This window comes from Mercenaria mercenaria, chromosome 2, assembly GCF_021730395.1.
Source record: "Mercenaria mercenaria strain notata chromosome 2, MADL_Memer_1, whole genome shotgun sequence".
In the NCBI taxonomy this organism is placed as follows: domain Eukaryota; kingdom Metazoa; phylum Mollusca; class Bivalvia; order Venerida; family Veneridae; genus Mercenaria; species Mercenaria mercenaria.
Window position 1 is genome coordinate 117221472 of NC_069362.1, and position 25332 is coordinate 117246803.

At 35.0% G+C, this 25332-nt stretch overlaps 1 protein-coding gene across 4 annotated transcripts in view; it reads left to right on the forward strand.

The window, feature by feature from the left end:
• The first annotated feature begins 2587 nt into the window (after positions 1 to 2587).
• LOC123565058 (coiled-coil domain-containing protein 33-like) overlaps positions 2588 to 25332 on the forward strand; it is a 49957-nt gene continuing 27212 nt past the window's right edge. For 2 of the 4 annotated variants that reach the window (XM_045359065.2, XM_045359064.2), the window contains exons 1-10: positions 11867 to 12470; positions 13886 to 14053; positions 14347 to 14479; positions 16996 to 17561; positions 19314 to 19480; positions 19758 to 19891; positions 20277 to 20386; positions 21239 to 21343; positions 21787 to 21878; positions 24472 to 24592. In XM_045359065.2, the coding sequence (XP_045215000.2) occupies positions 13901 to 14053; positions 14347 to 14479; positions 16996 to 17561; positions 19314 to 19480; positions 19758 to 19891; positions 20277 to 20386; positions 21239 to 21343; positions 21787 to 21878; positions 24472 to 24592 (1581 nt within the window). In that variant the 5' untranslated portion in view covers positions 11867 to 12470; positions 13886 to 13900. Of the gene's footprint in view, positions 2609 to 11865; positions 12471 to 13885; positions 14054 to 14346; positions 14480 to 16995; positions 17562 to 19313; positions 19481 to 19757; positions 19892 to 20276; positions 20387 to 21238; positions 21344 to 21786; positions 21879 to 24471; positions 24593 to 25332 lie in introns of those variants that run through there. The other 2 variants (XM_045359063.2, XM_045359062.2) reach the window with 2 other exon arrangements.

Consider the following 25332-nt stretch of genomic DNA (forward strand, 5'->3'; position numbering starts at 1 on the left):
ACCAGATTGTTGTTACTTTTAAAAAAATGACTCCAGTTGGATTGTCTGGCCCCATGTTCACAAAACATTTTCAGTCTCAGCTGAGTTTGATAATGAAACTTTATTTGTCATTTATATCTAAATAGCATGATTAATACTAAGTTTTAAGTTAATAACAATTTTCAAACGATTTTTCAGTAATGATGGTCAGTCTCAGTTAGAATTTAACCTTGAAGTTTTAGTGAAATTGATACTAAAATTTCAAACACACTCGGCTGAGACCGAAAAATGTTTTGTGAATACGGGGCCAGAATAACACAAACAAAACACCAAACTTTGTAGCATCATGCCATGGCCCTTCAAAGCTTAAGATAGAAGAACCTTTAACCCTTATCATGCTGGACACAATTGATTCTGCCTTTACGACCAGTGTAGTCAAGATCTGCACTGTTAGCCATTCAGTCAGTATCTTTTTGGTAAGCACCCTTTTAAACAGTTAATGGTCCTGTCCAAACTGAAAGAATTCCCTATAGAAATTTAGCAGGGTAAGGGTTAATGAATACTCTTGACCAATATGATGGCTGATCACACCATTTCTGTTTAACAGTTCTACTAAAACTGGTGCTAGGGATGTGTGAAATATTGTAATCAACTGAACAGTACACCTCAAATCTGACTCGCAAACCTTTGCTTATCTATATTAATACTAAATACCAGATATTCATTAAACAGAATAGTGTAACAGGCTGAAAATACTTCAGCACTGACCTGGTATCGAACCCGGGACCTCTCACACCTAAGGCGGACACTCTACCACGTCGCTATTAAAGCTAGCTCAATAGCAAGGAAGTATAAGTGCACCCTTATACTCTACACTACTACATACACCCCCTCCATTTTAGAATTCGTCCTCGAATTCCAGGAGTTTGAACCTCTGTGGGACGTTCCAAGGTGTCCATTCAATATCTACTCGTGAGTTATTTACGTTGGGCGCCAAATGTAACAGGCTGAAAATAATTCAGGCCTGACCGGGAATCGAACCCTTGACCTCTCACACCTAAGACGGACACTACCATGTCGCTATAAAAGCTAGCTCAATAGCAAGGAAGTATAAGTGCACCCTTATACTCTACACTACTACAATAGCACACCTCGAGCTCCTTGTGCAGTCCATGAGGGCTAATGTTCTATAGCAAATGCCACATTCTAAAGCTTTTGGAGTACACATTTTGTAGTGAAAAATTCTTTAGGATTTTTATGTCCCCACATGGGGAGGCTTATAGCAATGTGACTGTCCGTTTCCGATCGATAATTGAAGGACTTCATAGGATGATTGCTTGTGTTAATTAGAGGGCCCCTATTGTTTTGGGGGTCAAAGGTCGGTGTCACTGACCTTGAGACTGAAAACGGTTTCTGATCTTTAACTGAAGAACGCTTTTGCATACAGTTGTCAAATTTCATCGGAAGATAGAAAACCTTTAATATTTCTTTGGGTCGAAGATTTTGATTGATTTTGAGGTAGATTATTCAAGGTAATGGTGACCTTGACCTGGAGATCGATTTCCATCTGTAACTGATGAACGCTAGTATTTGTGTCAAAGCCTGTCTGGATGTCTGTTGACCATAGGTTTCCTATTGATAACTAAAGAGTGCTTTGGCCTACAGGCGTCAAACTTCTTAAGATGATTGCCTGTGGTCACACTGGTCAGTAGATGGGCCCTTCTGTTTGCAGTCAACTGATCAAAGGACAAAGTTCATAGCTTGAGGCCATCATAGGGGGTATATGTGTTTTACAAACACATCTTGTTTCACTTTAGTTCGGACTGGAACACAACAAACAGTACATTATTGAAATAGAAGTTCTCACATTGGTTCCAATTCTAAACCTGTTAATCCAAAACTTACCTTGTGTTGTTTTGCTTCAATTTCAAGAGCTTGTGCTATTTATCTTGTCCATTTTTTGAAAAAGTCTACATGGTACTGTTTTCTCTTGTTAAGACTTTTGTTTAGGTCATTTTTTTCTCCAAAAAAAATATAAAAGCTTTGAAACTTTGTACACTTTGTTAGGTGAGTAATCAGGCAAAGAACCATAACTCTCACTTGTATTTGTCAGAATTATGGCCCATTTTGCCCTTCGAAAATTAAAATGTCTTGGTTAAAAGTTTTGTCCATATGTCCGTCTTTCCTCCAAACTTTAACAAAGGTACAAGCTTGATGTGCAGATTAGCATAAATGAAGGATTTTTTTTCTGTGGCATTTTTTACTGCAGTTGGTCCTTTGATAGTTTTGCTAAATAGAGAAAAATCTTGTGTCCAACTCCTTCCTCACTTCATACTTTCACAGATCTATGAACAAGCTTGATGTACTATTTAGAGGATGGCATGTAGTATGTGGAGGCATCCTTGTCCAATGACACAATGCTAGTTTCTACAACAGAACAAGAGTTTTTATTCACATTCACAAAAGCTTATCAAAGTGGTCACTGTCATGGCTATGTTGTGTTTGGTAGGACTAAATACACAGGTGAAATTTTACATTTACACCTATATGGATAAAGTCAAAGGGTAATACAAATGAAACAGGAAGTTTCAAGGGAGGGAATTCCAAATATTTGTATTTGCAAATGAATGTAATTCCAATTTCTTACTATCTTAAATTGCATTTAATTGTTGTGATATGATACAAATTTAATTTAAAAAATATTCATTTGAAAAATGCTGCTAGGTGCTTGCATACAGGCACAAAAATAATATTTAACCAAAATTTACTAAAGCACAGGCTAACGATAGAGTCAGTGTACCTGGTTTCGCACACTTTTTACACACTTGAAATTAACTGAAATATGTGGAAGCAATTTATTATTTTGCAGTTTCAGGCAGAAGAAAAGATACATGTCTCTATTTATCCACTAGGTTATTCTTCATGTGATAACTGCTTACCACTAGTAGCTCTCCAATATAGCCAGAAAGTGACCCATTATTCGGACACATTTGTACCCAGTTTCGCACACCGTGACTAAAAATTCTCTAATTCTTTGTACAATACGGATATTGGTTGAATCGAAATTGCACAACACTGATACTACTGTAAAAACTATATTTTTAGCTGTCATTATCATAATTAATGATGTCGCTATAATATGCACAAATGAGGTACCCTCAGTGGTGTCTAATTTAATGCTGTCTCAATGATACTTTTACTACACTTTTATGTATCCTTGTTTTTTATCAGAATGCCTGCTTGTTGTTAAGGGGATAGTGCTAAGACTGGTCAGCCCGGTGTCAGTATAATGTGACTGGGTGGGATATTATGCCAAGTGTCTATGACGTGATATTCCAGCGAGGCAGCACTATAAAGTTGGGCATTGTGCTCACTGCTACAAGTAGACACCGGCGTTTATATGACTGAAAAATTGTTGAAAAAGACCTTACCCGAACACACACACACACAAAAGGAGACCTGGTCCCTTGATTTCACCAGTTTAAATTTCTCTTGGCAAGTATTTCATTACAAGAAACAGAAAAATTCTTTGGTGTGCGAAACCGGGTACACTTACTCTACAGTTTTTTCTACATATTTAACATTATTTTTATTTTCTATATGTCATGACAGAGGTCAGTAACAGTATATAGACATCCCTAAAAAAGCAACCTCCACATCCAGAGAATCCGGCCATCTTATATTGAAGACTATAAATCAAGAGAAAGCATGTTTGTGCCCCCCATGAGTGTTGGGGGCATATAGATTTGGTCTTGTCTGTGCGTCCGTCCAAAGTTCGTGAAGCGCCTAGCTCAAAAAGTATTTGATATAAATTGATGACACCTTGCATGAGTCTTAAACATGATAAGAACTTGCGCACCTATTTTTCGTCTGGCTCCGCCCCCTATTTCCAGAGTTATGGCCCCTGAAATAGTCAAAAATGCACATTTTCACCTTGTGACACGCCTAGCTCAAAAAGTATTTGGTATAGATTCATGAAACCTTGCATGAGTCTTAATCATGATATGAACTTGCGCACCTCCTATTTTTCGTCTGGGTCCGCCCCCTATTTCTAGAGTTATGACCCATGAAATAGTCAAAAATGCAAATTTTCACCTTGTGACGTGCCTAACTCAAGAAGTATTGCATATAGATTGATTAAACCTTGCATGAGTCTTTATGATGATGTGAACATGTGCACCTCCTTTTTTTGTCTGCCTCCGCCCCCTATTTCAGAGTTATGGCCCCTGAAATAGTCAAAAATGCAAATTTTCACCTTGTGACGTGCCTAACTCAAGAAGTATTACATATAAATTGATTAAACCTTGCATGAGTCTTTATGATATGAACTTGTGCACCTCCTTTTTTTTTGTCTGCCTCCGCCCCCTATTTCAGAGTTATGGCCCCTGAAATAGTCAAAAATGCACATTTTCACCTTGTGACGCACCTAGCTCAAAAAGTATATATAAATGGATGAAAAATTGCATAAGTCTTTATCATTATATAAACTTGCACACCTCTTACTTTTTGGCTGTCTCCACCCCCTATTTTTAAAGTTATTGCCCCTGAAATAGTAAAAAAATGCACATTTTTACTTAATTATGTGCTTAGCTCAAAAAGTATTTGATGTAAATTCATGAAACCTTGCTCGAGTCTTTATCATGATGTGACCTTGCACACTTGGCATTCTTCTTGAGAATCTTAGCGCATATTAAAAAGTTTTGGCCCATGAAATAGCCAAAATAGTGGATTTTTTGTTTGTGATGCTCATAGCTCAAAAAATATATGGCCTATAATAATGAATCCTTTTCATAAAATCTTTATTGAGGCTATAGTGTACCTCATTAAGACTGCAAACATTTGAATTATTTCCCCTTATTTGTGACAAATGTGCCAGTGGGGGGGCACACCCTGTTTCCTACAGACACATTCTAGTTGATTGTGTATGTGAAATATGTTCTCCAAGATTTGACAGGAGACAGTGTGTCCTTAGTCATCTGTCCTCCACCACAGCATCAAGTTGGGAAGTTGTCGGTGTTTTGCAGATAACAAGTCAACAGATACAAAATCCAGGAAAAGTGTTTGGGTTACCTGAGCGCTAGTTCCTTTAACAACTAGATATAATGTTCTAACATAAGCTTGTGAGCTTTTCAACCACCAGAAATACTGTTGAAATACATTTGTACATGCACAATAATAAACCTAATCAGTCTTTTTATTCTGGTTACGGTATTTCAATATTTCCAGTTCTGACATAAGTATTAAAAGCATAATTATGAATTGTTTGTGCCTGTGGGTGGTTAAAATAAGCATTCAAAATCAATGTGGTTTTTTTTAAACTACAACCCCAGTTACTGGGACAATTTCAACCTGGTTGAAAAACAAGTTCTGCGGAACAATTAAATCCTCAGGGTAAAGTATCTGGAGATGCAGTCCTATTTACTTTTGGTCGTTTTCTTTTTGTTCAGAATGGTAATCGTATTGTCCATAAGTATTGACCTGGTCTCGTTAATATTCCATACGTTTCTGTAAATTAATTTTTGATGTCTGAACCTAAATTACGATATAACTATTGAAAAACCAATAATATATAGAGGATGTTTGTTCCAGTTGAAAATGTAAGATGTGGTATTCTTGAGTGAAAGATATTTTGATATTACAAAATCCAGGAAAAGTGGTTGGGTTACCTGAGCGCTAGTTCCTTTAACAACTAGATATAATGTTCTAACATAAGCTTGTGAGCTTTTCAACCACCAGAAATACTGTTGAAATACATTTGTACATGCACAATAATAAACCTAATCAGTCTTTTTATTCTGGTTACGGTATTTCAATATTTCCAGTTCTGACATAAGTATTAAAAGCATAATTATGAATTGTTTGTGCCTGTGGGTGGTTAAAATAAGCATTCAAAATCAATCTGGTTTTTATAAACTACAACCCCAGTTACTGGGACAATTTCAACCTGGTTGAAAAACAAGTTCTGCGGAACAATTAAATCCTCGGGGTAAAGTATCTGGAGATGCAGTCCTATTTACTTTTGGTCGTTTTCTTTTTGTTCAGAATGGTAAGTAATCGTATTGTCAATAAGTATTGACCTGGTCTCGTTAATATTCCATACGTTTCTGTAAATTAATTTTTGATGTCTGAACCTAAATTACGATATAACTATTGAAAAACCAATAATATATAGAGGATGTTTGTTCCAGTTGAAAATGTAAGATGTGGTATTCTTGAGTGAAAGATATTTTGATATTACATGTTGAACAAACAAATTTTCTTTTTATTTCACATTTTGACTAGTTATATTGTTTCTTACCAGTGAAAAATATATTTGATACTTTTAACTGTGAAAATACCAGATATATTTCGCTCTAATATTTTGAATATTCACTAAAAACGTGAAATAAACATTTCTTAATTGACATCATCATACGCAGATAATTATAGCTGTGCAATCAAAGCATTTAGCTACCAATCTGAAGGTTACAATGTGGTTTCGATTCCTCCTGACAAAATCTTTTATTTCATTTGTAAACTTTACAGTCTACCATCCAACAGTCTTCAGCATACATGTCAGTAAAACCATTCTACAAATGTCGGTACACGAAAAAAAAATGATGTGTTTCATAAAGTAATGTTAGAATAAATGCAAAATTGATACAAATACGTTACACTGAACTTTTAACTTGACTATTCGAAGAATAAGTATAGCTATCCTACTCACAGTGTCGAGTCACACCTTGGTTAAGTTTTTCGTACCAGTCCACATTTTGACAAAGTCTTTTGAGATAAAGCTTTGGAAATTTCAACTCTTGTTTACCATCACCATGTCCAGTTTTAGGCAAGAGTACATAACTCCATCGAGGATTTTGTCTGAATTATGGCCCCTTTTGTCTTACAAATCTGTTTTTCATACCAGTTCATATTTTGTGACAGCTGTTTGACATATGGCTTTGAAACTTTGAACACTTGTTTATATTCATGATCCCCATCTGTATTCAAGAGTACATAACTCTGTCAACTATTTTTGCTGAATTATGGCCCTTATTGGACTTTGAAATTGATTCAATTTTCATACAAGTCCATGTTTTGTCAAAATTATTTGACTTGTGGCTTTGAAACTTTGAACACTTGCTTATCATCATGTTCTCCATCTGTAGGCAAGAGTACATTACTACGTCAACTATTTTGGCTGAATTATGGCCCTTTTTGGACTTTGAAAATCGTGGTTAAAGTTTTACATGCAAGTTACTATCTGCAAAACTAATGCAGATATTGAATTGAAATTTCACATGTGTCTTTGAGGTTATAAAACTAGTTGATAGCATGAAGTCCCATAACTCTGACCTTCATTTTGGCCAAATTATGCCCCCTTTTGGACTTAGAAAATCCTGGTTAAAGTTTCGCGTGCAAGTACATATAGCTATTACTTAAAGGCATATATACAGTTGAATATCGTTAGCTCGATATCGGTTAGCTCGATACTCCGGTTAGCACGATGTGTTTTAGTCGGTCCCGATTTTCTCCTATATATTTCAATGTAATTATTTATCATTACCTCGATATGATTAGCTCGATATTTTGTTAAGCTCGATGAGATTTTTCAGTCCCGTCATTTACCTGTACTGCTTTTACACCTGGTTTCGTCGATATCACAGCTTGTCAAAAAAATATCCATGCTATGTGTAAGGTGTGAAAATCAACCTATTGTTGTCCGGCGATGTATTAATCATAATCAAGTTGGTTTGTGTGTTTGTTTTGTTTGTTATTTAATCTTTAATCCAATTTAAATGTCAGGAAGTTTGCATTTAATTCCCAATAATTAGTCTTATAAAACAGCGTCCAATATAACATCTAATTTGGATGAAATAATTTTTTCTGTCTGACGAAGTAAAGATCTGCCATTTAGTGCTGTTAGTAACAATATGCGTACATGTATTTAACTGGCAAATTTAGTTATCGAAGCACAGTCAAAATGACTGCTCATCTAGGAAGATTACCGCTACATTCAGACTTGTTTAGGGAAGGAATAAAAATGCTATTGTTTACACGTATTTTTTGAAAAATTAAAAGTTGTATGTATGTATGTATGTATGTACTATCTAAATAGGGTGTTTTATTTGTCAAAAATTAAAATCGTATTTACGTTTTATATTATTTCTTTCCCCTTTCAAACCCTTTGAAAACGCATTGGATATAATGACAATATAGACGTCTGACACAAGTACAAAGTAGTCCCAGATAGTCGATATCGTTACGTCGAACTTCGGATACGTCGATGCAATTTTTACAGTCCCTTGAATATCGAGGTAACGGTATTCGACTGTATTTGAAACTTAATTTTTAATTTTTCTAGATCAATTACCAACCTCACTGGGTCATGTCCCATAACTCTGACACGTATTTTGGGCAAATTATGCCCCCTTTTGGACTTAGAAAATCCTGGTTAAAGTTTTATCTGTAAAGTTACTATCTGCAAAACTAATGCAGATATTGAATTGAAACTTCACATGTGTCTTTGAGGTTATAAAACTAGTTGATAGCATCAAGTCCCATAACTCTGACCTGCATTTTGGCCAAATTATGCCCCCTTTTGGACTTAGAAGATCCTGGTTAAAGATTTGCGTGCAAGTACATACAGCTATTACTTAAAGGCATATATATTTGAAACTTAATTTTTAATTTTTCTAGATCAATTACCAACCTCACTGGGTCAAGTCCCATAACTCTGACATGTATTTTGGGCAAATTATGCCCCCTTTTGGACTTAGAAAATCCTGGTTAAAGTTTTACATGCAAGTTTTTATCTGCAAAACTAATGCAGATATTGAATTGAAACTTCACATGTGTCTTCGGGTTTATAAAACTAGTTAATAGCATGAAGTCCCATAACTCTGACCTGCATTTTGGCCAAATTATGCCCCCTTTTGGACTTAGAAAATCCTGGTTAAAGTTTTGTGTGCAATTACATACAGCTATTACTTAAAGGCATATATATTTGAAACTTAATTTTTAATTTTTCTACATCAATTACCAACCGCATTGGGTCAAGTCCCATAACTCTGACCTGTATTTTGGGCAAATTATGCCCCATTTTGGACTTAGAAAATCCTGGTTAAAGTTTTACATGCAAAGTTACTATCTGCAAAACTAATGCAGATATTGAATTGAAACTTCACATGTGTCTTTGGGGTTATACATCTAGTTGATAGCATGAAGTCCCATAACTCTGACCTGCATTTTGGCCAAATTATGCCCCCTTTTGGACTTAGAAAATCCTGGTTAAAGTTTTGCGTGCAAGTACATACAGCTATTACTTAAAGGCATATATTTTTGAAACTTAGTGTTTAATTTTTCTAGATCAATTACCAACCTCACTGGGTCAAGTCTCATAACTCTGACATGTATTTTGAGCAAATTATGTCCACTTTTAGACTTAGAAAATTCTGGTTATAGTTTTGCGTGCAAGTTACTATCTGCAGAACAAATGCAGATATTAAATTGAAACTTCGGGGTTATAAAACTAGTTGATTGCATCAAGTCCCATAACTCTGACATGCCCCTTTTGAACATAAAACTTCTGGTTAAAGTTTTGCATGCAAGTTTCTATCTCCAAAACTAATGCAGATACTGGATTGAAACTCTATAGATATTTTAACATTTAGGGTAACATTTTCCTGCTTCTGGGACAATAATTCGAATAGTCAAGCATTGGCTGTCTTATGGACAGCTCTTGTTTTAGTTTGGACTTACTGCTACCAAACTTTGTGTACAGCAAACTTATCTGAAAAATTAGCTTTGAATGATATTTGGGGTCACTGTTTAAAAATAGAAAAATGGCTTCCACTCAATGTTTTTAGTTTGGGTACACTTATTGTGAGTATACTTGGTGTGTAGATAGCATTTATCAAACACAAAAGGTCGGGAATGTATTTGAGGTCACTTGGATCAGGGTCAAGGTCAGTGTAGCTAAAAATAGAAAAATAGGGTCATATTTGAAATAAAAAATAGATTTTTGTGCTGTGGAATGGAAGGGAGTCGGTTCAAATCTCACTGAGATCAAAAAACAATTTTTCTTTTTTTCTTCTTCTTTTTTTTTGGTGACAAAAAGCTCATTTTAATGCCATTGGGTAACTATAAATAGAAAAATATGGTCATATTTATAATACAAAATATATGTATTATAGAATATGACCATATTTTTAAAGAACCTGCTGGCGTGATGCAATTGAAAACCTGGTTTTCGTGGAATTTCCACATTTCTTCTTCTTCTTTTGTCTGAAAATCTCTGGTAATATTTTGATCCCATACTTCCATCAATTCTTCGAATAGTAGAACGCGCTGTCAACAGACAGCCCTTGTTGAAAAGGCCTGATCTTAATTTGAACCTGTGATAACTTAACAGAATGCCACCATGCAATTGGTTAACTATACCAGTCCTGTTTTTACAGTTAATGTAGATATTTTCAGGATATAAATATCACATAAAATAACAAAAACACCCAAAAATATTGGCAGAGATTAATGAGTACCAGGTCAATACTTCAAGGACAATACTTAGATAAGTTATTTGTAATACAATATGCATGATGTTTTTGTTGGTGCAAGGATTAAATTGGTCTTAACTTATCTTGTGATTTCAAAGTGAGCAAGTCTAAGCCATTGATTTTCGTAGTAGTTACTAAATTTTAAACAGACAGTAAGATATTGATTCCCTGTATGCATTTACATCAAAAATTAAAATGACAGGACATCAGTGACCCTGTGTATGTAAGTATTTGATGCACATTTCCATCTCCTTCATCAAGGAAATGTATTTTATCTTAATAGTTACAAAATATTTTTGAAAAAAACAAGTCAGTCGAATTCCTTGCTAATGGTTTTGTATAAGGACATGATTCCCAGGACTCAAACAATTAAACGTCTTTCACAACTCCACATTGCTTGGACAAAAACAGAATGAAGTGCTCACTCCTTTTCTTGAAAAACACAACATAAATGAAAGTAGTTTTAATTTTCAGAAGGTTATTTTTTCATCTATGTTTGGTAGGTTTATTATCAAATCTTTACATTACCTCTAGCATTGACTGGTGTCCAGTCCCACCATTTCAGAAAATATAGATAATTCTGATATAAAATTTTGCTAGTTAAGTGAGCCAAATATTTTGACTAAGATGACCGATACCTCAATGTTAGACTATCCCCACCACCTGCACCTTGTAAGCACTGGTGCCTGCTCCTTTGGACTTTAAACCTTTAGCCTGCTGGCGGCAAGTGATTCTGCCTTTGCGACCAGTGCAGACCATGATCAGCCTGCACATCTGTGCAGGCTGCTGTTCGCTATTCAGTCAGTAAATTTTCAGTGAACACCCCTTTGAATAATAAATGGTACTGCCCAAACTGAGTGATAGTCCAGTCCATTTTAGAAATTTAGCAGGGTAAAGGTTAGAATAAACAAAAACATACAATACTAGCATGTAGTGTACTTCTTCAATAGAAATGTATCAATGCTTTACAGTCATTGTATTTTTACAGTCATTGTATTAATTAACATCTAAGCATAACACAATTTTGGACTGTATTGTAAAGTCCTATTAAAGCATTGTTTTAAAAACATTATTGGTTATTAAGTTATTCCATTGTTATAGCTGGCTCCCAAACGTGTCTTTGTTGAAGAAATAAGAAAAATACTTTTAAGGCATTTTACTTTATAGTATACCAGCCTAAATGAGACAAAAATAAATGAATTAATTTCTTCTGAAAATGATAGATAAAAAAAAATAAATTCTTGTAAGAAGCCAGATTCCATTTATTGAATTCTTAACTGAATTCTTAAACCCAAGTTAAACACCGTGTTGTAAGAATAGTTTAGCTGTTTATATTTATATACTTTAATGTTTACTCAATAAAATTTTGATTCAAATGATTCCCTTCATTGCATGAAAATGGATAAATAGTACACAAAGAGGCTGTATCAATGGTTTTCAATATGGTATTGGGAGGAATTTGAAAAGAAGTCCAATGTGGTATGAAAGACTTCTGTTGAAGCGAAGATGACAGCAATGAAAGCTATAGAAGGAAATTTTGGATCAGTGGAAGGCTTGATAATGATCAGATCTTGTTGGCTTATTGCGCTTTTATAGATATTGATTAGTTTTAAATATGATAGAGGGGAATGTGACATCACTAGTATGAAGTGATAATCTTATTACCGGAGTATTTACCTCATTGTAAAGTGTTTCCTTTTCTTAGAGAAAAAGTTCATGTTTTTTTGTTGTTATTGGGGTCTGAATGAAAAAAAAAAGTGTGTTTGTTAATTCAAAAAAAGAATTATGTGTGAATAAAGAAAGAAAAAGAATTATCTTTTAGTTTGGAAGGAAGTGTAATATTATTTCAGTTTTTTTGAATTTTTGTGCTCTTGAATAAATGGGTTTACTGTGAATAGACAAGATAATATAAGATATTTTATATTTCATCTACATGCAACATCTGTCTTAATCAGGAAAAAGGTAATAAATTATTTTTATTTTGTGCATAGTACTGAATATATGTAGTAATATATGATGCATTTATAATGCATAGTAAAACATAATTTAGCAAAGTCATGATTTTTTTTGGGCAGGCTTACAAATGACATAATTACTTTATATTGTCTTAAAAGATTTATCTTGGCTATAGATACAGCTTGATCGAAATGGATATATTTGATTAAAATGGAAATTTTATAAAAGTTGAACATGTGAATATAGCCAAAATTTGCCCCTTAGAATTATTTTTAAAAAATGAACAAAAATACAAGAGGCCAAAAATAGTTACATAATGATTCGTACACCCTGAGAAACATGGCAGAAATACTCCAGGTATGGCATTTTGGTCAAAAATAGCTGAAAATGGGCAACAAAATGTGTAGTACAATTAATGATCTCCCTGCAAAAAAAATTTTTTCTTCAACTCTCGAAGGTTAGAAAAGTAAATTCTTTTTCTTGATAATATATCCCTAAAGGAAGAGCTGAAAAGGTTCAAATGTTAAAAGTTTTTTAACTGTTTTCATTCAACTGATTAGTGCCAAAATAGCCACAGTAAGGCCAAAGAAATCTGTATTTAGGACCATGGTCTCAAGAAAGCTAAGCAGGGTAGGGAATGATTTTTCCGGTCCAGTCAAATTAGCAAAACCCATCATGTTTACTTAAAATGACTATTATATATGTTTAAAGATGTAGCTACATAGTATTGATTGATCAATGGACCATTTAACTGAAATGGTAAAAAAAAAAAACACAAAACAAAAACAACATTTTGTATCAACTTGTTTCAAATTTCTTTAAGAACTTTAGGGTTCGGGAAAGGGTATTTGCTAGGTAGGGTTGGGTTGCCCAAACAACGTAATTTTTTATTTATGCCCAGGTGTAATTCGGGCAGAAAAAGGCTTTCTTCATTTACAAGTTATGTTGCATTTAAATATCCTGTATATATCTTGTTTTTAGGGGTGGGGCTGGGGTTTGCATGAAATTTAGGCCAGTTTCAACCAGTTGTACATATCCTTTTTCTCAAATATGTGGACAGCTTTAGAATAATAAGTGTTCATTTGTAAGCTTAATGCATAGTTGTCACTGGAAAATTCTAGTAGACTGTTAATACATTTTAATGAGAGGATAGTGTAAGTTTCCCTTGTTCTTAAGCATGCCAGGTGTAAAGCACCCATACACAGAACTCTTACTGGGACCACTGCATCTGCTCTCAGAAAAGCTAGAGATAGGTGTTAGTTGAAAAATACTGTTGCATGTTCCAAACTATAACATTGAAATGTTTTTAGTGTATTTTTTTCAGCTGATTTAGTACAGTTAACATGATATGCAATGACATTTGTAAAATTCATTTTATTTTAAATTTTCTTGTATATGCTTATAATTTCTGAATTTTGTAGGTATAATCAGGTACAATGTCTATGGTAATGGAGAGTCAGACCTTGCCCAACATTGAGGGCAAGGCAATGGAGTTTGGTATAGATGTTCTTGATGCTCAGTTTAATCATGAAGGATGGTACTACCTGGTTATAACACTGCACAACTCATTCATCAAAGACTACAGCCAGGTATGGTGGAATTTACTTTTTAATTTTAAAAATAGATGGAAAAATACATAAAGGGCATCTGTTATACAAGCAAAGATGAATTGCAACTTATTATTGAAGGAGAAAAAGGTTCTATAACTGCCTTTATAATTTGTGCACGTTAAAAAATATTTTCGAAATATAAGCTTTTCGAGTTTTCTTTGTTTATTAAAGAGTTCATATTATATTGGAGATGCTATTTAAAGTTATCTGATCATAGTTTTCATGTAGCGGTGGGCAGGAAAGCAAATAATTTTATATTTCAAAATTTTCAGGTAAAGGTGATGAAGGGTCTGAAAGGGGTATGGGAATCTAAGAGACAGGTGAGAACAGACTCTTCAAAACAGGAGGAAAATGCACCACTGGCCTACTTCAAGGACAGAAGGTTCACATTTAGGTTTCCTAAAGGTACTTATTTGGCATACAGACACTAAATAGAAAAATGGCGCGAAAAAAAATGGTAGTTGCATAATGGCGGATACAAATAGTCCTCAGTTTTTTTGCTCTGTAGAGCTATTTTCCTTATTTTCTTTGCAATGTTTTTGCTAAAAGCACATGACAGATCTTCGCTTGACATGTAGGTAGCATTTTCATAATGAAATAACAACATGACAAAATTTTTCATGGAAACTTAGATCATACACCACCAGTATAATTTGGGGTCTCATTTTTTAGCTGATTTTGCAGTTTGTGTGTTTGACTGAAATTATTTTTCTTGCATCAAACATGACCCCCACTTTTCTCTTGATTTTTCTTTAGCACTGACAATATTCTTCAAGAAAATATAGGTTACAGACATTCAAAATGGGTCCTTGTGTGTGCTGCGGCCATTGGAAATAGGTCAATTTTATATAGAATAAAGAAAAACTATTTAGTGTGTTATAACCTATTTGTTCCATTACCATGTTGGAAATCAAATCAAAGTTATTACTATAAGTATGCTACACAACAATTTAGTATACCATTACACACCCTTCAAGTCTTGTGCTTGAAACTTAGTTCTTGTGACCACCTTCAAGGTTTAAGACAAGTTGTTTTTTCTGAACTTGTCTGTCTGTTGGTCTGTCTACCAGTAAAATTTCTTTTCCATGTAACTCCTAGTTTTTATCTGATTTTGATCAAACTTTGTAGGAATGCTCAGTATTTAGTGTTGTTCTTCCACATCCTATCCTATTGCATCAGTCACTTATTGTGTTTCTGATTGAAAACAGATATATAGAAACTTAAATTAGGCCTTTAGAATCGTAAGAAAAGGTCACATACCATGTTCTGTAATTGTTTTAGGTTTTGGCAAAACTCTTTTACCATATTTGCACTTGGAATAAAGATGTTCTCCTCATTAGACCTATGTATGCATTGGATCTGAACTTTACACACACCTTTTGGATCACTAAACTGAATTAATGTTTTGCTTTGGACTCTGGAGCAGAATTGATGTTTCGACAAAATCTCAGGATCTTAGGTATTGTTGTAGTAAGATCACACAACAACAGGAGATTTTAGTTTTACTCAGAGCTTGGAATCAGTATCTAAAGAACAACCATTTGAAATGAAATTCTGAAAGAAGGTAAACAAAAAATCAAGACTGTTTAAACCCTTATCAAGTATATTGTAAGTCAATCTGAACCAGAAATCCTATATTTAGAGTTATAAAAGGTTTTAACAAATTTTGTCATCTTGTGACTCTACATTTAATAAGCCTTTGTTCAACAAAATACTTATCTGATTTTTTTAAAAGATATAAATCTACTATTAATTACAATGTGATGGTGTTGAATTACTATCAAGTGTATATTTTACATTATGTAATTGACAAAAATCTTTAATAATCAATCAATTGCAATATTATCTATATCCAGCTAGGGCAGTGATTTCTTACTATTCAGTCGAGATGTTTTTTAAGTGCTTTAAAATGCTATAATTTATTTTTAATATAGTTTGTGAAAGTCTCCTTTCAAGACATGAAAAGGAGGGATGAAAACTACTGAAGATAAAGTAATTGGGGAAGTTGATATTTTATTTTTTGCACATGAATGGTCATCTTACGAAGACAGGTAAGGTTCCATCCTTTAACTGATAATGACATTTTTTTGCTAAGACTGTGATAAGGAATTAAGAAACGCCAAGTTATAGAAATATAGATCGATTATTATTGTACGCGTGTGTATCTTTGTCTAATCACATAAAAAGAACTAGGAACAAGAAATCAAAAACTGTTCCTTCAATAAAGGGTTTCATTATAAAGTAATCAGGTTCTGTTTACGTTTGACCTTAACTGAATTGAGCGGGCCTCCATGGCTGGGTGGTTAAGGTCACTGAATTACTTACCTCTCACCACTTTGAGTTGGAAACATTGCTTAAGGTGTGTAGAATTCTGTTATGTGGGGAAACCATCCAGCTGGATTATGGAAAGTTGGTGGTTTTACCCAGGAACTCTCCCATACCTGAATTACTGCACAGAACATCTGGGGTCATTTTCAATCATTAAAAGTTGGAAAGTCCCCATATGACCTATGATTATGTGAGTGTGGTGTTAGATGCAACAATCAAAACTTAACTGCATTATCAGTTGCATTTAATTATTTTTAATTCCCCGCCACAAATGGTGGGGGGGTTATAGGAATGGTCTCCTTCCATCCTTCAGTCTGTCCGTCCGTAACATTCTGTGTCTGCTCTGTATCTCCGAAACCCCTTGAAGGATTTTCATGAAACTTGGTTAAAATGATCACCTCATCAAGACTATGTGCAGAACCCATGAGTCAGCCATGTTGGCTCAAGGTCAAGGTCACATATTCAGTCAGTAAATCTTCAGTAAACACCCCTTCGAATAGTAAATGGTATGCCTAAATTGAATGATGGATCAGTCCACTTTAGAAATTTAGGAGGATAAAGGTTAAAACATCCATTACCATTCATTATTACAGGATTTTTCAAGAATGACAAGAATCATGATGTCTACCTGTTGGTTGAGGCTTACACATCCTCTGACTCTCCCTCGGGCAAGGGGCGCAAAGTTGGTGAGGGCAAATTTGCCATCTACCCTCGACCTAATGCACCAAGAATGAAACTATATGCTGAACCAGGGGAGGACTATTACAACTATACTGGTGTCATGTCATTACTACGCACACACAGTGCCGACAATATTCAGATGCATTGTGGTCGTATACGAACCACTTATTCCATGCATGAAATTGTTCCTCCAAAACCCAAAACGCCTCCACCTCCTACCCCACCCACTCAAAGAAGTACTGACAGAAGACCATCGCCACCATCACCACCACGTCCCACACCAAGATTGACACCGCTTCCTTACTCGAGGCCTCCAGGTACAAGAGACCTTGGTCCAGACAGTGGTCGTAAACCTGAGCCAGCTCCTAGACAACAGGGGGTGCCCCCTACACCAGCTAGTTCATGGGGAGAGAACTTATCACTGGACTTGAATTTACCCAAATCACCACCCCTACCTCCAGCTGCAGATGGGAAAAAAGTGAGTTTGCGTAAAAACTTCTTTTCATTTTAATATACTCCTTACTTTGGATTTGAACATATACTCTGGAGATTTTATATTAGGTCTTTTAAAAACAAGGCTTTTTATAAATAAAAAAAAAAGTAACTACTCCCTTAAGGAGGTAGGTTACCTTCATATTTGTATGTGCGCATGTCTAACCGGAAGCTAACGTGACGATTTACGACGAAGTTTACGACAAACTAAATGTGTTTGTATATTCATTCTTCTGAAAACAAATCATGAACCTGTCTTCGATCTGATGCTTTATGGTTTAATAATGCAGAACTAATGAATAAATTGCCGCAGAAACGCTTCAAAACATTGTTGCCATAAAATGACGTCATTGACGTCATGACGTTACGTGTCAGTTACCGCGCAAAGTTAATAGCTTTTATCTTGAAAGCACGGAATTCTGTGCATTTTCTTTATTTTAACTATTTTCAAATAACCATTATTTGCTGAAATATTAGTTACGAGTCTTTTACTCTGAATAATAATCAATATTTTGCTTCTTTTATGTAGTTATATTAAAACGTTATGCGCAATGAAAGAAAATGGATGATGGTAACCAACGTTATTTGGAATATAGTTGGGTGAAAGGTTACTTGTAACGCCTATTTTCAAATAAAAAATCTAGCAGTTTGATTTGTAATACCTGTTTTTCAGGTTCCGTTGATAATTTGTTACTTATGTACTAAAACTAAGATCTAAAATTGTTCATATTTCAGTAGAAAATTGTGTTTTTTTTTATTTAATTGATGTTACCATGGAAACGAAGCCCGTGACCTATGTATCTAAATGTAAAATTCGAAAGCGTTGACACTGGTCTATTTAAGAAACAAAGCTTCGGCTTTTTATTTTCATTTCAACAATATCCATGAGAATAATAGCAGCATGCTGAACGATTTTTCCATGAAAAATGCCAGACGAAGGGTACTGCTGTAAGTTTTCTAAGCTGTGAAATTTGTTTGAATAAATGCAAATAACACGAAAATATATTTTACGTTAGAAATAATGTGTTTTAAAGCTACATTAACTAGAAAGATAATCTTATTCAAATTTTTTTTATAAGAAATTACGACAAAACGCAAGATATAAGCTATTTTAAACATCTCTGTTGCCATGGTTACTGTAAACTTTAAGAAAAATAGGGTACCATGTAAAGTGCTTGGTATTTTGCTAATAATATTTCCCAAATATTCCATGTTGGCCATTAACAGAATGGCACCGAAGCCGTCGAAAACCCCTATTTTTATACATAGTTGATTAAAAATGAGAGAAAATGCGTTACCATGGAAACACGAGCCCCGCGACATATACATTTAAAGCTTATATTAAAAAGCTAACGTGCAAACTAGTAAAATTATCAGTTACGCAGACTTCTACGGTTATCAATGAAACTAAAATACACTGAAAAGTGTTAAATATCCGTATTTTCCTTCTTCTTTCAATATGAAATACCTTTGGAGGGTCATGTTCTTCAAACCTGGATAAAAATTGAACTTGAAGAGACAGAGACAAACAAAATTGAGATTGTAGCACTTAAAACTTCATATTACACGAAACACAAAAAATTGCTGCGGTTCAATTAATTTGAATTTACCCTTGTAACAAGGTCACCTACCTCCTTAAATATTTTGTTGGCTAAAGGGCTCAGGTTCTCTGCCTATAGTTGGTTATGGAAGTTTTGTAATTTTGTGTTTTTGTGAACTTGATAGTATATATTTACAGTTGCCAGAGAGTCCGCTGCCAGACAGTGACAGACATACATTTGCCACAGATAGATCATACCGTCATGTGTCCAATGCTGGTAATGAACATATTGAGGTTATTCTACATGGTGCAAGCAGTCTACCTCTAACACCAGATGGTCAGGTTCCTCAACCATATGCTGTTGTGTAAGCTAAGCTTTTATGTACTCATCTGTATTATTTTTGACAAAATTAAAAAAAAAAACAAAAAAAAAACTGTACTTTCAGGCTGATTAGAAATTGATTTTAACCACTCTGTGTTAATAACCTCATATACCAAACTACTGTTTTTTATACACCAAATCTATGACAAGGTCTTTCATGAACTTATGCTGAGCAAAAATTAAAGATTACTGCAACAGTGTAATTTACTCTATCTCATAACATGTACCCCAGTAATGAAGTGATGCATAATTTGTTTCAGGAAGACAAAGAAACTGGAAGACAGCAATAAGAAATCCAGTGCTGTCACACATGCATCTGTCCGACCTACACACTCTCCATCTTGGGAGGAAATGGTTACACTGAATCTTGATGAGAAGACAGCTGAAGATGAAAGTAATGTTTTAGTTACAATTTTATTGCAAAGAAAAATTGAAGTCAATTTGATCCACTTTCACGTATTCTTGAAAGGAAAATTCGGAACTGTTGTCAAATGTGGAAATATTTTCATGACTGGGGTTTATCAGGATTCAGAGTCATGATTTCTGTTGAGCAAAGGACTTTCCTGTACTCTAAAATCATTTAGTTTGATGGGTATTTTGTTTATTGGAATTTAACTTCTTGGATTGATTCAACCACGAAATCCGTGAGAACGTGAGAATTACCCCTTCCTCCCCCCTCCCACCCCCTCCCTCCAAAAAAAAGATATGAATGATTTCACAGTATCTGATGATATTTTATAGAAAGCAACATTATGAGAATCATGGATTTTTTTTTTCAGTTTTGGTTGTCAGTGTTGGAGATGCACAGTCTCAGAAGGGTCTAGTGAACTACAGAGTTCCTGTGGTCAATCTTACACCATTCCATCAATATCATCTGGAACTAAATATGGTCAGTTTTACATTTAAAAGTACATAAGTTAATAGTGTGTTGGAGGAACTTTTCGACTTGCAGTCTCCAGCCATTTTGTTCAAAACTACATTTTAACAAAATTGCATAGTCATATCATATGATGAATTACAAATTTCTGGTGGTCACTGTTACATCTTTCTAAAAACATATTTGTTTGTTTTATAAATTTCTTAATGGCTCATTCACATTTCTAAAGTATGTTCCACACCTCACATATTCTTTTAAAAAAATCCAGAACTTTGTGTATCAGATTAAGATATTTTTAATTTTAAAATGTTTTGAGTTTTAGTTGCAAAATGCCACTTTTCTTTTACAAGATTTATCCATTGTATATATTTGAACAATATTTGCATTTAGCTTAAGTGACTTGATTCAGAATGTAAGCTTTTATAATTTTGCCTCCCAGAGGTGCTTGGTCCACACAGTACTTAATTTTACAGCAGAGTTGTAAATATTCAATATATGTAGGTTAAGTTGTGCCATTTTGTGGAGAGGGGGCAGGAGATGGAGTCAGTGTGGGGGGATGAAGTGATCTAGTGGTAACACTATCGAACTGAAAAATCAGGGGTCATGAGTTCAAGCCCCCGTTCCTTCAACTAAAATTACTAACTTTGGAATACGAGTCCCGTGTATGCATGTTTTACACCTGGCATAGTAAAGAACCAGTGATGCTTCTGGAATTGGAGCATGACTTGTATCCTGCAACGTTCTCCTGCTAAGAAATACTAAAAGCCTTGTGGTGATCGCCTATATGGACAACATACAGACATACATTCAGGGATACTTGTGTTTGTCAAATACATTCTTTGTACCCGGTAATTCATATTTCAGCCAGCAAAAGGAATACCATCAGGTGTGAAAACATTTGCCTCAGTTACAAGAAAGCTCCCTAGATTGCCCAGGGACCACTCATCACCAAATTACCTTGCTTTGGAGGTAAGTCAATTTAGCATGTTAGAAATATTGGGCGTTGAATACTTCGTGTAAGGGAAGCCATCCAGCTTGCTTACAGAAGGTTGGTGGTTCTACCCAGGTGCCCGCCTGTGACGAAATAATGTATGGAGGGGCACCTGCAGTCTTCCTCCACCATCAAAGCTAGAAAGTCACCATATGACCTATAATTGTATTGATGCAACATTAAACCCAACTTCAGATTTTAAGGCCTTGTAAAAGTATCTAGCAAGGGAGACTAAAAAAATAGTGTTCTTACAAGTTTACAACACTTCCTCAGTCACCTCCGATTGATTACATTTTTAGGGCTTAACCTAAACATATTTAACAGTTTAAACATCTTACAAGATCTTTTTGACATTTTTGCCTTTTATATCACTTATTATATGCCTAATCTCCTGAAATAAATCTGTTTGTATCACCTGCAGGTCTTGTTAATGAGTGCTCAGAAACCCATCCAGAGCCCTCTTGGCCCATTGATTGCTGTAGCCAGGATTGTACCAGACTGTTATAACTACAAGTTAGTATTCAAGTTTTACTGCTAAACACTGTTATTCTGTCAAGCCTATTCAGATTTCTAGTAAGATTTTGAGATCACAGGAAGCCAAGCTAAGTGTCTTTAACTTATAGATAGGTCTAACAAAAAATAAAGAGGGGGAATTATCAGTCAGTTCAGGATAATTCTAAATTGACTGATGACTCTTTGAGGAATAAGGAATGCTATTGCAATTAAATAGCTTGGTGTTGGTGGCTTTGTTGGTTAATTTCTTTTTATGAAGTCCAATATCTTCTCCATTTCTTAAAATAGTTGATTAAATTTTGCTGTACTTCTTCAAAGTGGCAATGTACATTAGTGTGACAAGATGCATAACTCTGTCTGCAGTATTTCCAGAGTTATGCTCCTGTTTAACTAAGAAATTTTGGTTAAAGTTTTTCAAAGAGTGTAATACCATGTTTTTAACCATTGCAGGTACTGCTATAAATTTTCACACTCATCTTTAAAGTAATATGAAAAGATTACAGCATCAAGTCCCAAAACTCTTGCATGGATTTTAACAACATTAACAACATCATTCCCATTTTTGTGTTAGAAAATCTAGGTTGAAGTTTTGCATATAAATTTCTCCCTCCAAAGTCGATGCAGATATTGAATTGAAAAGTTATTCATGTGAATAAAACAGTGTGAAAGGTGCTTGTCTCATATTTCTGAATGATATTTTGGCAAAGTTATGCCCCCTTCTGGACTTTGAAAATGCAGGTTAAAGATTTACATGGAAATCTCCAAAACAGATACAGAAACTTGGTTGAAACTTCACACAGATGTTGAATGCAATTGAACAAGATCACAGCATCGAGTTCTATAATTCTTACATGACTTTAGAGAATATAACCATTCTTAAATAGAAAATCCATTTTACCTACAAGACTTTGAGTAGTCTAGTGTGCTGTCTTGAGATAGGTCTTGTTTTCTGTTTTTTAGCTCACCTGTCACAAAGTGACAAGGTGAGCTTTTGTGATCGCGCAGTGTCCGTCCATTAGTCCGTCCGTAAACTTTTGCTTGTGACCATTCTAGAGGTCACATTTTTCATGGGGTCTTTATGAAAATTAGTCAGAATGTTCACCTTGATGATACCTAGGTCAAGTTCAAAACTGGGTCATGTGTGGTCAAAAACTAGGTCAGTAGATCTAAAAATAGAAAAACCTTGTGACCTCTCTAGAGGCCGTATTTTTCACAAGATCTTCATGAAAATTAGTCAGAATGTTTACCTTGATGATATCTAGGTCAAGTTTGAAACTGGGATACATGCCCTTAAAAACTAGGTCAGTAGGTCAAATAATAGAAAAACCTTATGACCTCTCTAGAGGCCATATTTTTCATGGGATCTGTATGAAAGTTGGTCTGAATATTTATCTTAATGATATCTAGGTCAGGTTTGAAACTGGGTCACGTGCAGTCAAAAACTAGGTCAGTAGGTCTAAAAATAGAAAAACCTTGTGACCACTCTAGAGGCCATACTTGTGAATGGATCTTCATGAAAATTGGTCAGAATGTTTACCTTGATGATATCTAGATCAAGTTTAAAAGTGGGTTACGTTCCTTTAATAACTAGGTCAGTAGGTCAAATAATAAAAAAACAATGTGACCTCTCTAGAGGCCATATTTTTCATGGGATCTGTATGAAAGTTGGTCTGAATGTTCATCTTGATGATATCTAGGTCAAGTTCGAAACTGGGTCAACTGCGGTCAAAAACTAGGTCAGTATGTCTAAAAATAGAAAAACATTGTGACCTCTGTAGAGGCCATACTTTTGAATGGATCTTCATGAAAATTGGTCAGCATTTTCACCTTAATGATATCTAGGTCAAGTTTGAAACTGGGTCACGTGCCATCAACTAGGTCAGTAGGTCAAATAATAAAAAAAACCTTGTGACCTCTCTAGAGGCCGTAATTTTCATGGGATCTGTATAAAAGTTGGTCTGAATGTTCATCTTGGTGATATCTAGGTCAAGTTCAAACTGGATCAACTGTGGTCAAAAACTAGGTCAGTATGTCTAAAAATAGAAAAACCTTGTGACCTCTCTAGAGGCCATACTTATGAATGGATCTTCATGAAAATTGGTCAGAATGTTCACCTTGATGATATCTAGGTCAAGTTTGAAACTCGGTCACGTGCCGTCAATAACTAGGTCAGTAGGTTAAATAATAAAAAACCTTGTGACCTCTCTAGAGGCCATATTTTTCAATGGATCTTCATGAAAATTGTTACGAATTTTTATCTTAATGATATCTAGGTCAGGTTCAAAACAGGGTCACATGAGCTCAAAAACTAGGACACTATGTCAAATAATAGAAAAAACAACGTCATGCACAGTTCAAAACTGGGTCATGTGGGGACAGGTGAGCGATTCAGGACCATCATGGTCCTCTTGTATCAATATTTTTTTCTAGATTTTTCTAGTCTTCTCATTGATAGACCTATGACAACTTCTGTGTTGGAGTATATAACTAGTAAGATGACAAGTATGGTATTTTAATTGCATAATTTGGTTTAATATATTATCATATAGACAGCTATGGTTAAATCTTATTTCCCATCCTGATAATGTTGCAGGAGTGATAATTTGCTGAATCATCCACGTAATGCTGGTGTTGTTATGCAGAGTGTAACGTTCCCATCTCCTCATCCGTCCAGCTTTATCGTCACTGATAGAAGTCATCATGGACACCCTCAGGTAACATTGATGTGCTTTAGTATGAGCAACACAGATTTTGTCTTTTCAGATTATATTTCTAACATTCTACGTTTTAAAGTTTAAAGTTATGGTTTCGGTTTATATACCTTTAGTGTGGCATTTCCATGGGCCTCTATGGCTGAGTGGCTAAAGTCGCTGACTTCAAATCACTTTCCCCTAACTGATGTAGGTTCAAGCCTCGCTCAGGGTGTTTAATTCTTCATGTGAGGAAGCCATCCATTTGTCTTGCGGAAGGTACGTGGTTCTACACAGATTCATGCACTTGATGAAATAATGCACAGAGGGGCATCTGGGGTCTTCCTCCACCATAAAAAGCTGGAAATTTAAGTCGCCATATGACCTATAATTGGGTCAGTGTGATGTTAAACCCAACAAAAAGAAAACAAATTACAGTGGCATTTTATGATACTCTCCTTCAGAAGAAGATTGGGCATATTGTTTTGCTCATTGTCAGTCTGTCTGTCTGTTGCTATCAGTCAGTTGACCACACCAATCAATAGCTAGAGAATGCTTTATCTCACAATGGGTAAACTTCATAGGTTGATATTCTGTTGTCAGTGGATGACCCCTAATGTTTTGGGGGTTGCTAGGTCAAGGTCGAAGCGATCTCGGGCTGGAAAATGAGACAAGTCATCATTGGGGGCATACATGCTTTACAAACAGCTGTTGCCACATTGACATGTTGGTCTGCAAGTCCTACAATATCTGTCTCTGATAAT